Source organism: Grus americana, chromosome 1 (genome assembly GCF_028858705.1).
Source record: "Grus americana isolate bGruAme1 chromosome 1, bGruAme1.mat, whole genome shotgun sequence".
NCBI classification, from domain to species: domain Eukaryota; kingdom Metazoa; phylum Chordata; class Aves; order Gruiformes; family Gruidae; genus Grus; species Grus americana.
The window spans coordinates 45397051-45413253 of record NC_072852.1 but is presented as its reverse complement, the minus strand read 5'-3'; the positions used below and the strand labels follow the sequence as shown (position 1 = coordinate 45413253).

Here is a 16203-nt window from a genome sequence, read left to right as displayed (position 1 = left end):
TTGAGAAACCACATCAATTCTATAATTATAAAAATATATACATCAGTAAACCATGTGGATTTCTATATTAGCAATAATAATTTAAAAAAAAATAACATGGAACTATTAAAGATACAACCAACTCTTAATTAGCCATGGATGGCTTATTTAAGATGCAGAGTAGCTGTACTCCAGAGACCCTAGAATTGTACATAGCTGGTCTATCAGGGTTTAATGTTTCAAACACAGAGACCTCTCGTACTCGCTGCGTTACATCCATGCTTAGTTCAGGTCTGGAAATGGGCAATTTTGGGCCTTTCTGGGTCATTACCAGACCAGAGCTAAGCTGGTCTTGGGAGACATCCCTCAGTTTTCTCCTTCACCAATGTCTTCTATTATCTGGGTGATCCTTTTATATAGTCTATTCCAATTCTGTATCACTTCAGCTAAGGACAAATAGAAACCTCACCTTTTGTGTGTTAGGTGTTTAAAGGGATGTCAAAATTCACCAAGAAAAAAAAAAGAGTTGGGAAAAGATGAATATATTCAAAAAGGAGAAGGAGCTGTATTGTTCATGGGTGTTTTCTCTGCCTTTTCTATGCCTGTCATCCTGCTTCACTGTTGTTACCCTTAACAAAAAGGCAGAGTTGCATCTATATTGTCCCTACACATGCTCTGCATATTTAACAATTTTTTGATCCATTTCTAGACATGAACTTCTGGAAGAAGCTCGGAGAAAGGGTTTGCCTTTTGCACAGTGGGATGGGCCTACAGTGGTTGCCTGGCTGGAGGTAAGTGTTGGCCATAACTTGGAAGCGTGAGTCACGTTTGTGGGCTGCTTCTGTGTGTTCGCCCCTACACATTCTAAAAGAGACTGTTAAAGTCTCCTCCTCTCTCCCCCACGCACCATGCCATGAGCACAAAGCAGATTTTGACATTGGATAGTGTAAATCGGAGACTAGAGCTGAAAAAAAGTAAGACAGGATTACACAGGGGGATAAGGACAGGAAAAAAGGGTTATCCAATGCACTTGAACCCCACATTTTTGCAGTCTTATCATTTCTCAATCTCTAAATATCTAGGAACTCCCCAGACTGAGATTATGTAGGATGATGTGCTAAGGAGAAAACAAAAATTAGCTATCAAATTTTATTTGAAGTTACCACAAAAGCTACATCTTCAGAATTTTTAATAAATTTAAAGAGTTTGTAACTTTCTGTCCTTTTAAAATATGATGGGAAAGGGCTGGTTTACCTACATATCACTCAGAACAGGAAGAAGAGATGTTCCTCTCGGCACTTTCACCTGGGATGCGCGAGATCCGGATTGAAATCTCTCTGATTTGACAGGCAGTGCCTTCATCTCTGCAATCTGATCTGCAGAGAGCTCTCCTTTCTTTGGAGAGCCTAAATGAATGGATCCTGGAACCCATCTAGAGAAACGTTCAGCAGAGCTGTCCATCAATTTTGACAAAAATCAATGAACGTTTTAGGTGAAGGAACTATTCAAAAAATACATACCCAGATGCTGAGGGGAGGAAAAAGCAGCAAGTAAGGATGTTCCTATACAAATACAGTCCCTTTCACGTGGCAAGGCTGTATCAGTTCCGTGCAGATACAAGCTCCCTGTTGGCTCAAGGAACAGGTGTCTTTTTCCTTGTCTATACCAAGAGTCTCTATGTAGTCCTACCTATTCTCATGTCTGCTGTGGGTAGCATCCATTGATCATCAGATAGAATTTGTAGAGTTTTTCCCTTCAATTAAAATTAAAAAAAAAAAGTCCCCCTCCAAAGCTTTAACAGAAGTACGTTCAGGGAGTAAATGAAGGATGAGGAACGAAAGCAGCTAATGTCTACAAAATTTCTGCTTCCTGTTGGAATTGCTGAAGGTACCTAATCAAAAAGATGAAATGAAAACTGCAGAAAGGCAGTTCAAGTATTTGCGCATGACCTTGGAAAATAGGATGGTATCTTCCTTCCAACAAACTATCTCTGTTAATATGGAGCATTCATTAATTTGGCCACTACCTACCTTTTTCATATGACTTTGGGAGTTCTGTAACCGGATTTGTATCAGTCAGAAATATTCAATATTACAGTCAAAGGTGATTTGCTGGAAAGGTGAACGTAGAAAGGTCTATACATTTCTGAATACTGAGAAAAATCTGCCCTTGATGTCCTCCAGGGTGATCCGATATTTGAAGACATTTCTGACAAGTTAAGCCCTAATCTTTTTTTGCCTTGATTCTTAGCTGCAAAATAGGATATGCTTCCCACTGTCTCAGAAAGGGGCTGTAGAGAGAAATTGATGTCTATGAACTTGTGGGGAAATATGATGAGAGTAGCACAGGAAAGCCCATGAGGAAGTTTATGTTGCGGTATTCAAAGCAGATTGAATACTGATGATAAGAAGATATGAGGTCAGAAGTACTGAATTTAGTCAGTGATCATCAGTGCGTTCAGTCAGCAGATGGACACTGTGTCCATTTCATACTGTCCTGGGGAAAATACGATACATGACCTTTGGATTAAAAAACTAAGTTAATATTAAAGGAGGAAAAGGCTCAAATTAAAGAAGTATATGTGATCACAATTGTGACATTTCCAAACTTTTCAGGGCTTAACTTTTCAGCCTTAGCATTTATTCTGGTCAATTGTATGTAGCACAGACATAGTTGAGATACATTTTAAGAACTGTGGGTTTTCTTAACTAATTCTGGAAAAGTATATCAACCTTGATATCTGGGTTCTCTGCCTAGAACAATTACTGTGCCCTCTTCTTAGAGACTGCTTTCATCTAACTGCATTTTCTGGTAGAGACAGCTGTTTGTTAAAGAACTAATTTACCTAATTTATTAATGAACTAATTTACCTAATGAGCAGCAAACATTTGAATCTATTTCTGCAGGGTGACTAACTCCCAGTATTTATGCTTTCCTGCTTTTCAAGTGTATGTGTGAAAAAAACTAATAAATTAAATGAGAATATTAAACACATACTAAAGCTGTTTCCTCATGGCCCTTTGTTTAAGTGCAGCTGATTGTAACCTACAGAATTTTTTTTTTTTCATTTTTTGACTTTCATGAAATTTTGTATTTCATTAAAGTTAGTTGGAATTAAATCATATTTGCAAGATTCAGACTAGCATTGGATGGGGGGCAGTGGGTTATTCCATCAATGGGAAGGGCTTTTTGAAACCTGATGCAGTCGTTCCTCAAGCCCTGTGATACATCAGAGTCAGTACGGAAGAGCCTGTCTGAGCTCTTTTGGACTCTGACATTCAAATCTGTTTTCTCTGTGACATAAAAGTGATCTAACAGCTGTCTTTTAAGTAAATATGTCCCAGATACAGTATAGACTTGTTAATAAACACATTACTACCCTGTACTGTGAGAAATTAAATAAAAACCCTTTCAGTTTGTCTCTGCTTTCCAGATATGCTGGCGAATTTACTGATGGCATATTTTTAATAATGTCTTTGACCTTATGTCCTCTTTTAGTAAGCCATTATTAAAAGAAAAAAATTAAAATCATTAAATCAGATGGCTTATTCTAGATGCACAGAGTTTTTGATAACTTCATTTACAGTCGCAGATGCTCTATCACACTGAAATTCAAACACAGATAGTCATTAATTGCCATCTACCCAGAATTAATTAAAAAGATCTGAAAATGGAGAATATAATTGCTAGTATCACATAATATCACTGCATTGTATGCCTATGGACAGATTTCTATTTCAGAAACAGTAAAATAGAATAAGATGCTACTGCAAGCCATTAGTAACTAATCAGTACATTTGAAAAGTGCTTTTGACAATTTATATTTGTAGGGATATTATATACCAGCACAGTGAAGTACAGCAGATCTATACTTAACAAAATTAGGTAGCTATATAAATGTGTATATAAATTTTATGTATACAGAATTATGTACACTCAGATACATTGAAGGATAAGTAGTGAAGGGTGATTTATGCACTTCGACACTCAGTGTCACAAAATCTAGAATATTAGCTAGAACACTGCTGCCCAGTGGAAATCTTTTGTTATACATTATGCTTCTTCACCCCAGTGGGGAGAGCTACATACTAAAAAATGGAATTCACAGCGCCAACCCACGCGCGATAGTGATCTGGAAAAGGGTGAAGAGAGAGGGCAGGGAAGGGCTACTCTCCAGAGAGAAGTATATTCTTCTCTCAGGTTTCACAGAGCCTACCTGGAGTTAAGCACCTAGCGAGGTACGTCTTTGTTTTCCATTGTGTTATCCCCAAAATCTCAGTGATTATGGCATTCACTGCTTATGTCCTCACGCTTTATAGCGTAATGTATTTCACGCTGTGACAAAAACTTCCCACATGTATATATCCCTGCTACAGAGTTATCTCCTTTGGGAGGAAAGATCTGTAGACACCAACAATCATATTAATGAGGGAGAACAAAATGAGAAAGTTGAGAAAACCTAGAAGAATTCATACTCAGTAGGTCCCAGGAAAGACCGCTAGAAGGGGAGACTACCTCTTCCAAGAAAAGAGTAAAAGTGGGGAAGCAAGGGGCTGTTGCTGACCTAGGCTAGTAAGACTAACATAAGGAGAGGAAAAGCGGGAAGTCACAAGTACATATCTTCTAAATCCACAGGTGACGTAGCTGTGCTTACATTTTGCTGCAACTTCTAACCTGTGTTTCTAGCTGGGATACGATAGCATACCAGACTGTTCCCAAATTTACAGTAAGCTCAGTCCTCACTAGGTTCGTTAACTGCACACTGCTTGCTTTATTTCTACCAAGAAAATAAAAGCTGGGAACTGTAAGATTGTGAGTACACTGTGGGGACTAACATGGAAAGAGAGAGAAAGCCATTCCAGCACAAAAGCGAAAAAAATTACTTAATCAGTTCCTCTTAGATTTTTTTCTGTCTGTGGGCAGTAAGACTGACTTGTGCCACTACTTGCTCATTAAAGGCCTGGGAACAGAGCAGCCCAGGTGATGGAGGCACATAGCTCTAAAAATAATACAAAGCATCCCTTGCTTTAAAGTTCTGATTACAAAAAAAGCAACAAAAAGAGTTCACATGGAGCCGTGGCAATTTCAAAGGTTCTGAAACAATTTCATTTTGTTAAAGACTGTGATAGTCATACTCATTTGTGTCTATTATCATGCTTATTCAGACTGATAGGTGCCTTGATGATTAATTTCATTTGAGAAATGAAGCAATGCTTTGGATGAATGTGTCCTCTCTCTCAACAGCTCTGGCTGGGCATGCCAGCCTGGTACGTTGCTGCCTGTCGTGCCAACGTGAAGAGCGGAGCTATTATGTCTGCTTTGTCTGATACTGAGATTCAGAGAGAAATTGGAATCAGCAATCCTCTTCATCGCTTAAAGCTCCGGTTAGCAATCCAGGAGATGGTATCACTGACAAGTCCATCAGCACCTCCGACATCCAGAACAGTGAGTCCTGTTCAGATAACTTTTTCTTCCCCACTTGACCCTGCAGGAATCTACAGAAAGACATTTGTAGTACGAGAGTGGCTCTATGGTAACACACACTTCGCAATCAGTGGGAACTGTCCTACAGAGACTTAGAAGGACCTGTTCATCACTTGCTTGATTGTTGATCACTGATATTTTTCCTTTAGCAGATATTCTTACCTTTTTTTAAGTCATGCTTTTCCTGAACCTTGATATTATCTAAATGATCAGTATTGAGCATCTTCTTTGTAATTTTGCCTGTATTTTTCCCTTTCTCTTCCTTCAAGTCATCTCTCCCAACCAAATCAGATTGTGTTTCTCTTTTCTGTTTGTTTCTTTTTTTCTTTTTTAGATTTTTTTTTTTTTTGAGGGGTGGGCAAGGCAGGAGAAGGGAGAGGCTACGTAGGAACACAGCTCTTTTGAATCATGTTCCCATTCCCCTTTTTTGCATCCTTTCAAATATTATCTAATCTGAGTCACCTGGCTTTAGGTTCTTTATGCTTTTAAGAGAAGCAGTGATTAGAGGTGTGAAGGGAGAGTCTGGAAGGGAGAAATGGAGTGTGTGCATTCAGTGAGGAAGGGAGAGAAGGGGGAGAGTGGCAGCAGATAGGAAGGGAGCAACAAAAGAAGAAACACAGAGATACAGGTCTAAAAGGAAAAGGGAATATATCAAAAAGAGCAAGAAAGTACATTAGAGGAGAGTAAGAATGTATGTGCTACATTAGTGGAAAATGAAGACAAACAGGCCAAACTGATGAGGACAAAAAGAAACAAGAAGACAAAAAGAGAGTTTTGAACTGAGAGGCTGATAGTGATGGCAAAGAAAGAGGCAACAGAGACTGTAACAAAAAAAAAAGAAAGAGAAAAAAAGTCAGATCAGATGGGAAACATGACACAGAAGTGAAGGACAAAGACTACTCCTCAAGTAGCGCAGCCCAGACTTCTAATAAGAAGATAACAATAATAATAATGTTAATAATGATGATGTTAATAATGATAGTAATAATAATAATAATAATTGTATTTTGTAATCTCTCATCTTCATGGAATTCATGGAGAATCTTTTGGTGGAAATGAGAATTGAGATACCTTTGAGGGGTACCAGAACCACAGAATTATATGAGCAACTGGGCGACAGGACTCTAATGTTCCTATTGACTGGCTTTTTATCTTCACATTGCTAAGGTTCTTTTAATATTATAGTTCCCTATCTGATATTTTCTCCCCTCAGAATGGTTGCATATGTCATAACCATGGTAATACTGTGAATCATAATGGATTTCACCTAAGTAAAGCAGTATAGACTTGACATGATGTTGAATTACTAAACAAAACTCTCTTTGATTTTAAGAGCATAATTTCAGCATATTTCAAAGCATAAGCACATTGACACTTACAAAATGAGAAAACAGTACATTCAAGCTAGAAATACTGGGAATAATTTTGCCTTGTTTTTTTAATTCTCCCTGAGTAATTGGCAGCACAAAGCTGCCCTGCCCTGGCGCGTGCATCGCTGAATCTCAAGTCTTTCTGCGTCCCCTGTTTCTCAGGAGAGGAGTTAATTTGCTTCAGCTCTCAGGAAAACACAGCACATTTCATCTTACGTGCACAGCAGACTTCCACACCCCCTCCCTGCCTCATCTCATCGTCCTGCTAATAATCTGACTGAAAACAATAGGATGAGGAAAAATAGTTTTACAAGCGAATTTTCTTGACATTTTTGATTTACAGAAACTTTGGGGAAGTAATAATTATTTAGATTACAATATGAGCGTGTGATGTGTGCAGAATATTTAGGCTGGAAAATCTTTGAGAACCGAAGCTTACCTCCAGACAGAGCTATCACCTAAAGGTTGTATTTGCCACCCGTGTGTGAAATGCAGCTTTAATTATTGTTCTTTCCTTTGTGACGGTGTTCTGCCGGATGTCATCCATCAGTTCTAGCTGAAATACTCCATCACGTCTGTTCAGAACCCTCTAACGAAAGATACAAAGCAAGTTGTCTAAAGTTGTCTCTAGTTGCAGCTCGATAGAGGCAAGAACGTGGTTGTGCTGATGGTGATGCTATACGCTGTTAACTTACAGTGGTGCTGCCTTTCTTCTTTACCACTGCTTACCTAATGTGGATCCTACCTGCCTTCCTGCGGGCCTTGTCCATAGCCCTCAGGCAATGTTTGGGTGACCCATGAAGAAATGGAAAATCTCGCTGCTCCAGCTAAAACGGTTAGTCTTTCCACTTTCATTTAAAATGGTTTCAGTGCTCGAAAGAGACCTAGGATGTATCTGCTTTAACGCAGGTGCCGTATCTTCCGTAGGATGCTTCCCAAGCATGCCATTAGAAAGTCGCAGGGAGCGGCGAAATTGAATTTAAAGAACAGCTACATCATTTCCAAGCAAAAGAAATTACAAACTGTGTATTGCGATCACAAAAATTGTGCGAACCTAAACCCAGTATTGGAGTTTTACAGTACTTAATAGTTTCACTGCCTGTGTGAAACCTTATGTAGTGAAATGAAATTGTTGAGGTTACAAGTGCAACATTTCCCCTGTACTCTTCTCCCTAAACATAGTTTTATATCTGCTGAAATAGAAAGAAATAAGAAAAGGCTTGAGAATGGTGCATGACACAACTCAGTGTGTTCATTAACGCTGAGTCTTTCATGTCCGTACTTGTGTATTCATGCTCTTTGGTTTAGGGTGCATGGCATGTGTTATTTATTGATTGATTTTTGTCAAATCTCCCTGCTTTGGAGGGACATAACTAAATATTAATAGATTTTATTCAATAGTTCTTTTTTTTTTTTTACTTGGAACATATGTTCTTTTAGGTTTTGTTTTTAGCATTACGTCATTGCAAACTCCCTAACAGTGCTTCTATGACATGATACAATCCTACAGTGAGATGTCTAAAAAACCTGTCTTCAGTTTGGAAAACTTTATAGTCAGCCCAATCCATAAATGGTGGGGGAGGCACTGAAGCTAAATATTGATGCAATAAAGACTTTTTTTAGTTTTGAAATTTATACTTGCTATACTATTTTAAGTTTCTCATGAACATTCATGCAGCGGATCCTCATACATATTTTTTTTTTTTACAACTGAGCTCATTTTCAATTTTATTATTGTTGATAAAGATAAATACAAATATAACAACACTGAACTGACCAGAAGTAGAGTTGATCCTGTTTAACTGGCCAGCCAGAAAAATATAGTTTTGCCGTAAAAAAAGTTATCTAAAAAGCTCCTTTACAATACATTCACAAGAAGGCAGCTTTTTACTCTGAATGTTTCGAAATCTAACTAGAAACAAAAAATGGCATCTCTAATGCCCAATTTTGTAAGTAAATGGTTGTGTTTTGATTATGAAATCATAGGAGGTGTTTAAGATAATGCTGTAAAGTTTCACCAAGCTATAAAGATTTTATATTTTGAAAACTTAGCTAGATTTTCCAACTAAGTTTTTATGGTTTTGATCTTGTAATTTTTAAGGTAGTTTAGCCCAGGGCATTGCCACTGACTGGAGTTATTTTATCAGCACATTTACATGTATGTTTTCATTTGTACTAAGATTACCGTACACATGAAACCACATCTTTTTATAACTCATTTTTATTGTCTTTTTACCTGCTTTACTAATTGCTTCCCGCTGATAACACAGAAAGAGTCTGAAGAAGGCAGCTGGGCTCAGGTATGACCCTTTGACATGACTTTTTTATACAGAGGGCTAATAACAATGTCATTAGCAATGTATCAATATACATAGAGGAGTATAGTATTGTGACGGAATCTCAGTGATTGAATTATGGTTTACACATTTTAGAGTTCTTCTAATACAAAGAAAATATTCTCTGGGCAGGTTTGCTAGGTAAAGCACAAAGAGGAACATATGCTGTAAATACATTTCTTAAAAGAAATGGCTACATTCCAGAGACATTTTCTACATCCCAGCTAAATCTAAGAAATTTTTGAGAATAAAATATACTAAGAGTTCGAGATCTAACATTTCTAAAATTACACCAGATTTTTTTTTTTTTAGAATTGTATAAATCACACCCAACTATCAGTCTACAAATAGTCTTGGGTAATTAGGAACAAAATTTTTCACTTCAATTAGGCTATCAAATAGTTATATTTTTCAACTTCTTTAACTCTAATATATGCACACTCTTACTGTCCTTACTTATGGCATTCCTTTTCTCTTCAAAATCTCACAAGAATGAGAGATGAGGGGACTATATTTTCCCCCACAGAAAATATATCCTGCTTGCCCTGTGTTATCCTATTGTCTATAATGACAGGAGACATTAAAAATAAACCCCAAAAGATAGTTAAGCTTGAAAGCGATGCTCAAAGCTGAGCGCGATCCTATTGAGGTGTTAATCTTGTGATTTGTGAGTTCTCTTTTCCGTTAAGTTTTAGCAGTCCCAAAATATTTTACAATAGTGAGATGTAAAATCTATTTTGCATCTTAATTTTGCAACCCATACAAAAATAGCTTAACATACGTGTGTCGTTTTCATATGCTTTCTTCCTCACCCTAATGAAATTTCAGCTGAATGTAGCTTAATGCCTGAATGCTAGCTTCTAGGAGGAATCTGGTTTGCTCCGGTCTTAAAAAATTAATTTCTTGAGCTCCACACTTAGGATTAAGCTGTTCACAGCTGGAAATATCTCATTAATAGAATGTATTTGGTCACCTGCTCTGACCGATGGTGAAAGTAAGCTTGGCAGACAAACAACTGAAAGTAACTTTTAGTCTCAAAAGGACTACAGGTGTGTAACCGGGAAGTGTCATTAGATCCTGTTTAGGAAATCCTAGCCCCCACTAAGCAGTGACACAAAGTTCAGTTGATTCCCTGGGGCCATGTTTGTATTTCCAAGTTCAGTGTAGGATTTGCCTAGCGTAAATATTCTAGAAGGTCAACTGAAAGCAAGTAAGATTTTGATTAATAAGTTGCTTACATTTAAAACTCAAAATTGCAGCTACAATTTCTTATTACAACAGAATTCCTTAAAATTTATAAAAGTAGAAAACAAGACGCAACAGGCAAAACTGCTATCAGTAACAAAGACCTCACAGTGGCTTCCACCTCCGATGTCAAAATGATGTTAAAAGGAAATGGTTTCTTTTAGATGGGATTTCTAAGCTAGAAACGAGCATAGCAGATAGATATTCTGTCTTCAGTCTGTGGTGCATCTTGAATAAACTGAAGAATTTATTTCCCCTCCCCCATTTTTTTCCCCACAGACCCTGGCTTATGGTGATATGAACCATGAATGGATAGGGAACGAATGGCTCCCCAGTCTGGGCTTACCTCAGTACCGAAGTTATTTTATGGAATGCCTGGTAGATGCGAGGATGTTAGATCATCTGACAAAGAAAGATCTGCGTGTGCACTTAAAAATGGTGGATAGCTTCCATCGGTACGTTTGCATAAGGACTACATGTATAAAGACTTTTATGTGTCTGACATTGCGCTCAGTGCTGCACAGAATCAAACCACTTACTTTCTGTTGTTCTGGCTTGGAAAACCACACAGAGAAGTGAGTGCTAAGTGTCAGAAATCTGAATTGAGAGACATTCCTTTTGTAACAGCAACCGCATTGCAATTATCTCTCTCATAACTAAGATATTGGTACAGATAAATTTCATAATGAGCAGGGAACCATTAATGTATAAATAAAGCTTTGACAATACAGAAAGAGTAATAATTTATTAAGTGGTTTAAAGTATCAGAAAATGGTAGACTAAGATTTGAAGCCCTGAGATCTCATAATAATGAAAAGCTATTGTGTGTAGCACATAAAAGCTGTTAACAGTACAAGCAAATTGACAGTTGTTCAGGTTATCTAGGGATATAGCCAGGAAGCTAAATTGGAAATATGGAAATAAAGGCATTTAGACTTCAGGGAGAATGATGTTTATGTGACAAGAAGTGGATTTTTTTTTTAATGTACTGTCTGATTTGTCACTTTTTGAGGCTTGATTTGACAAAACATTTCACGGCTCGCAAAGGCTGACCTTTTCTGAATACAGTTTTTAATGTTTTGGGTTTCTTATGCTAGAACATTTATTCAAACATACTCATTTTGGGTTTGTCCATTTCGTTTTTGAAGTCTGTGGAGTTTTTTTAATGGTTTTGCTCTCCCCTCCGTCCTCAAGATTTACTACATGGGCACCATGAAACACCTCATCTGAACTGCAGGAAATACATTCTACATATGTTCCCATCTTCAAAATTATCTTTATTAACTCTGTAAATGTTTCTCTTTAAATAACAGAACAAGCTTGCAATATGGAATCATGTGTTTAAAGAGGTTGAATTATGATAGAAAAGAACTGGAAAAGCGAAGAGAAATGAGTCAGCATGAAATAAAAGGTGATAGTTCCTGGGAATGAATACTGGGACTGTTTCTTCTTTTGAAGCTTGACACTATTAACCCCTTGTCATGCCATTTTAGCAAACCATTCGAGCATGTGCTTTAAGTAAAACAAACTTAAATCCATCTGTCTTCAGAACACAAAATAGACACAGTTAAATTAGACACAGCTAAGTATTTTGCTAAATTGGGGCTGCAATCCTGAATGGCGGTTTGATACATACCTTTTGCTAAACTGGATTTGGGGGACAGATCTTGTCCTAGCCTCCTTCAGTCTCAGAAGCAGAAGGCCAAATGGGATGTGCTGGGGGCAACACTGGGAAATCGGGGCACTCAGGACACTAACGCTGTGCTCCTGCTTTTGAAAACCTTTGCCTTTGATTTCTTACTTCAAAATGCGTATCATAGAAAATACTGCTTGGAGGGGTGGCCCCTACGGCACTTGATGGGTATATAAGAATAGTTCCTAACAGAAGTGGCCTTATTAGAAGATTTAACAGCTGATTTAAAAGTATTTTTCTGTGTAAAGCTCTCTAGAGCAGTTGCAGGCTCACTGCACAGTTCCTTATATATATATATATAAAACGATGAGGGTTGTTGGGTTTTTTGCCATTATCAGAAGTGAATGCTTTGATTCCTTTAAGCATTTCCAGCTCTAGCGAATACAGCAGTTAACGCTTCTCAAGCACAATGCTGATTGGAAGAGCTAAAGAAAAGAAAAAAAAAAAGGTGGAAATTAGAAGGAGGAATGGCTACAGTGAAAGCGTGCATTTGCTCAAGGCCGATGATGGTGTGCAGTAATGAAAAGACCTTGACTTGGGTGTGGAGGCATCAGTGTCAGTCAGCCTGAGCGCCTATAGCTGGAGACTGTCGGGGTGGGGGGGTTGGGTATTGGTCTCAAATTCTGGTGTTGCCTCAACGCTAGTCACTGCTAGGACAAGGCTAATAACCCACAGCCTCCTTCACCCTGTTGTGCATTGGTCAGGCATGGTCCCAGGTGGGATTTGGTCTCAGTGATCCCTGGCTGCCATGCTGTGTTTCAGCCAGTCCTGACCCCAAAGCCTGGGATGCTTTTGGTCAGGCGACGGAGAATGCCTGCTCCCAGAACAGCTACATGAGCTGGACTTCTAATGGTTCAGGAAAAAGCCTCACCACTTAGTAACACAAACCTCGGTATTATGTTTCCACCTCGCAAGTATAAAGATCAGTATAAGTAACTTTCTTTTAATCTTACGGGCAGGGTAGGATACTTTTTTTATAATAGCCAAATCCTCAGAAATGGTTTCCTAGCTCATTTTGTTGCCTTAGCTTTATAATTGGCATGGACCTTAACAGCTCAACCAGCTTTCTGAACTAAAAAATAGTTTTAGTCTCTAAAATTGTGAACTCAGTGTTTGCTTTATGGCATGTTATAAAATGGTAGGTGCTGACCCGACTCTCAAAATGTTTAATACAACACTCTTATGTGAAGTCTTGAGGAATAGATATTTCTCCTGTGCCCTTGTACTGTTAAACAGTAAAACCTTGCCTAAGAATTGAAAAGGGTATCTATAGGAGGTGGGAGGAATTGCATTCTGGAGAAGCCCTCTGGAGCCACCTTCCTCCTTTGGAAACGTTATTTAGAATAAACATTTACCTTGAAGGTAGCTAAAAATCACACGGTTGCTCCCACACCTTGGGTTTTGAATAGGAGATACTGAAACCGTTAAAGCCATATGAATAGTTTGCCGGCATTCCTCATTTAAGAAATAAAGCAGTACGACGTCCACAGTGCATGCACAACCTGTAGAGTGTGGAAGTTATCAGGAGACTGAAACTGGTGTTATGTCCTTACAGATGTGCTGGTATGGAGCAATGATCGAGTCATACGCTGGATACAAGCTATTGGCCTCCGAGAATATGCAAATAATATCCTAGAAAGTGGTGTACATGGTTCACTTATAGCACTGGATGAAAACTTTGATTACAGCAGTTTAGCTTTATTATTACAGATTCCAACACAAAACACCCAGGCAAGTTTGTTCATGCTACTTCTGGTTAATCTGTACCCATTATTGCCTTTTATTCCTTTTCAACCGTTTTAATTTTTTACTTTGGTATCTCTAGGCACGGCAGATCCTTGAGAGAGAATACAACAACCTTTTAGCACTAGGAACTGAAAGACGACTTGAGGAAGTAATTAATTTTATTTTCAGTATTTATAAAATATCACAGTAAAATATAAAAATTAAATTGAATGCATGAAGACATGTTAATTCGCACTTTGTTAAAAGAGCCAGTTACAACTTTAAGAAAAAAATTAGGAAATGCCAGTCAAGGTTTTTAAAGTAACCTCAGTATGGCTACATATTCGTATCATTTTGGATGCTAAATTTGGCACTGCACTCTTACCTTAAGATGAACATTTTCCATAGAGGAAACATGCGGAAAGGCGTGGAAATTTCGCCAGCCAGAGCAAGTGGCAGAGAGGGGGGAATGCCCGTACAACCTGTTCTTTAGGACACTTACATCCTTTCTTTAGAAATAAAGAAGAAAGAAGAAAAGTGGCTTTTTGGTGTGGGTTTTTGGTTTTTTGTTCTTCAAAGTTCATCAATACGTAATAGAGTGGGATTTGGGGCAGTTATCTAGGATGGGGAATCTCAAATCCACCTATGGAAAATATTCATCTTAAGGTAAGATTGCGAAAATATTCAAGTCCTGCACTTCTGCATGTGAGGAAGAATAAAACTTTTAAGGTCCTGCTGAAAATGTGAGATGCCTATGAATTCTGTGCATGCACATGAGCATTTAATTCGTTATTAGCATTTTACGTAAGCCTCCTAATGCAGTAACAAATCACTGCACTTTCTGTCACTGTATTTGGAAGAGATCTGACTTTTTAAAAAGTTCTTCTTTAGCTGATTCTAAAACTCTACTATATCAAGCCAGAGATTTAAGAAAAGTTTTCCACCCTAGCATGTAATATTTCTAAAGCATTTACTTTACCAAGAGCGTCTCAACGGCACTGCAGTTACTGGATGCAGTGCAACAAAGCAGTGTAGTAGTTGTGGAATACATTTGACAGTGGGAGAGGCAGCAGACAGCAATTAATCAAAAAATTTCATTTTCCTTTATCAAATACAACTCTGTGTGTTGACAGAGCGATGACAAGAACTTCAGACGTGGCCCCTCCTGGCGACGACAGTTTCCTCCACGCGAGGTTCACGGGATCAGCATGATGCCGGGCTCCTCGGAAACACTGCCAGCTGGGTTCAGATTAACCACAACATCAGGGCAGTCACGGAAGATGGCAACTGATGGTATGCAGTCATTTACTGTTGAAAAGCAAGAGGCTTCCTCTAGCACACTAAACTGACTTCTAGACTTCTAGCGCATATCTGTCTTGCACCAGAATGGCTGCATTCGCATAACTAAGATGAATTAAGTCCGGGAGAGTTGAATTAGGGAATGGAAAAGCACTGACCTGGCATACTATTGATTTTTTTTCAGGTTTGCTTCAGACTGTCAGTGTTCAATTAATTAAAAAAAAAAAAAAGAGAGAGAAAAGAAAAAGAAAAAAAAACAGGAAAAAAAGGCCATCTAGCCATCCTAGATCTGCAAAGGAAACATTCAGAAAAAGAGGAATTAATTTACTCACTTTCATCTAAGATTGTGTGTAATATCTCAGCAAATTTTTCAGCTCATTAGCTTCTCTACCAGGTGGAGCGTATTTTAGAGAATGAATTTAGAAAGGGCTATCACCTTTATTTTCCTATTTGACTTTCAAACTAACTAGCTTAGCCTTGACCAGCAAGTAATTCAAGTTGCTAACAATGAATAGCAATCAGACAGGTAGTGTAGTTAGCAAATACTGAATTTCAGGTACTAATTGAGTTACTGTATACCAGTCTTAAAACTTCCAGAAGATGCACTAACTCAGCAATGTTTGGAAAAGTAACAAGCAGATAATAATTAAAAAGTAAGTAAAATTTAAAAATCATTGTAAGATGGCAGGGAGAAGGAACAAATCCCATTGCAGCTATTCCTTCAAGTACACGGACAATAAAGCCACATATAACCGCCTGAAGTTCTGAGAAATACCAGTACACAAACTGGGCCGTTTCATGTTTATTTCCTCATGAGAGAACTTAGGTCTATGAATAGACTTGTCTCAAAATAATTTAATACACTGCTTGTAGTGATTACATTCTGTAACTCTTGAACGAACTTGGTATGACAATATTGCCATCTAAATTCCATTAAAGCCATCTAAATTCCATTAAAGTTTCTCACCTTTAAAAATACTACTTTATAGTTGCAGTTACAGACGGAATAATTTACTGATTGCATCACTATATTCCATTGACTCCACTGCTCATGTGCACGCTTTGCTTTTAA

At 38.0% G+C, this 16203-nt stretch overlaps 1 protein-coding gene across 8 annotated transcripts in view; it reads left to right on the top strand.

Moving 5' to 3' along the window:
• The window catches only part of PPFIA2 (PTPRF interacting protein alpha 2), a 355402-nt gene that overhangs the window by 333998 nt on the left and 5201 nt on the right, over positions 1-16203 (top strand). For all 8 annotated transcript variants that reach the window (XM_054832748.1, XM_054832813.1, XM_054832758.1 and 5 more), the window contains 9 exons: positions 689-770; positions 5224-5424; positions 7606-7668; positions 9104-9133; positions 10694-10869; positions 11728-11825; positions 13663-13838; positions 13933-14001; positions 14966-15125. In XM_054832748.1, coding sequence (XP_054688723.1) covers positions 689-770; positions 5224-5424; positions 7606-7668; positions 9104-9133; positions 10694-10869; positions 11728-11825; positions 13663-13838; positions 13933-14001; positions 14966-15125 — 1055 coding nt within the window. The remainder of the gene's footprint in view (positions 1-688; positions 771-5223; positions 5425-7605; positions 7669-9103; positions 9134-10693; positions 10870-11727; positions 11826-13662; positions 13839-13932; positions 14002-14965; positions 15126-16203) is intronic.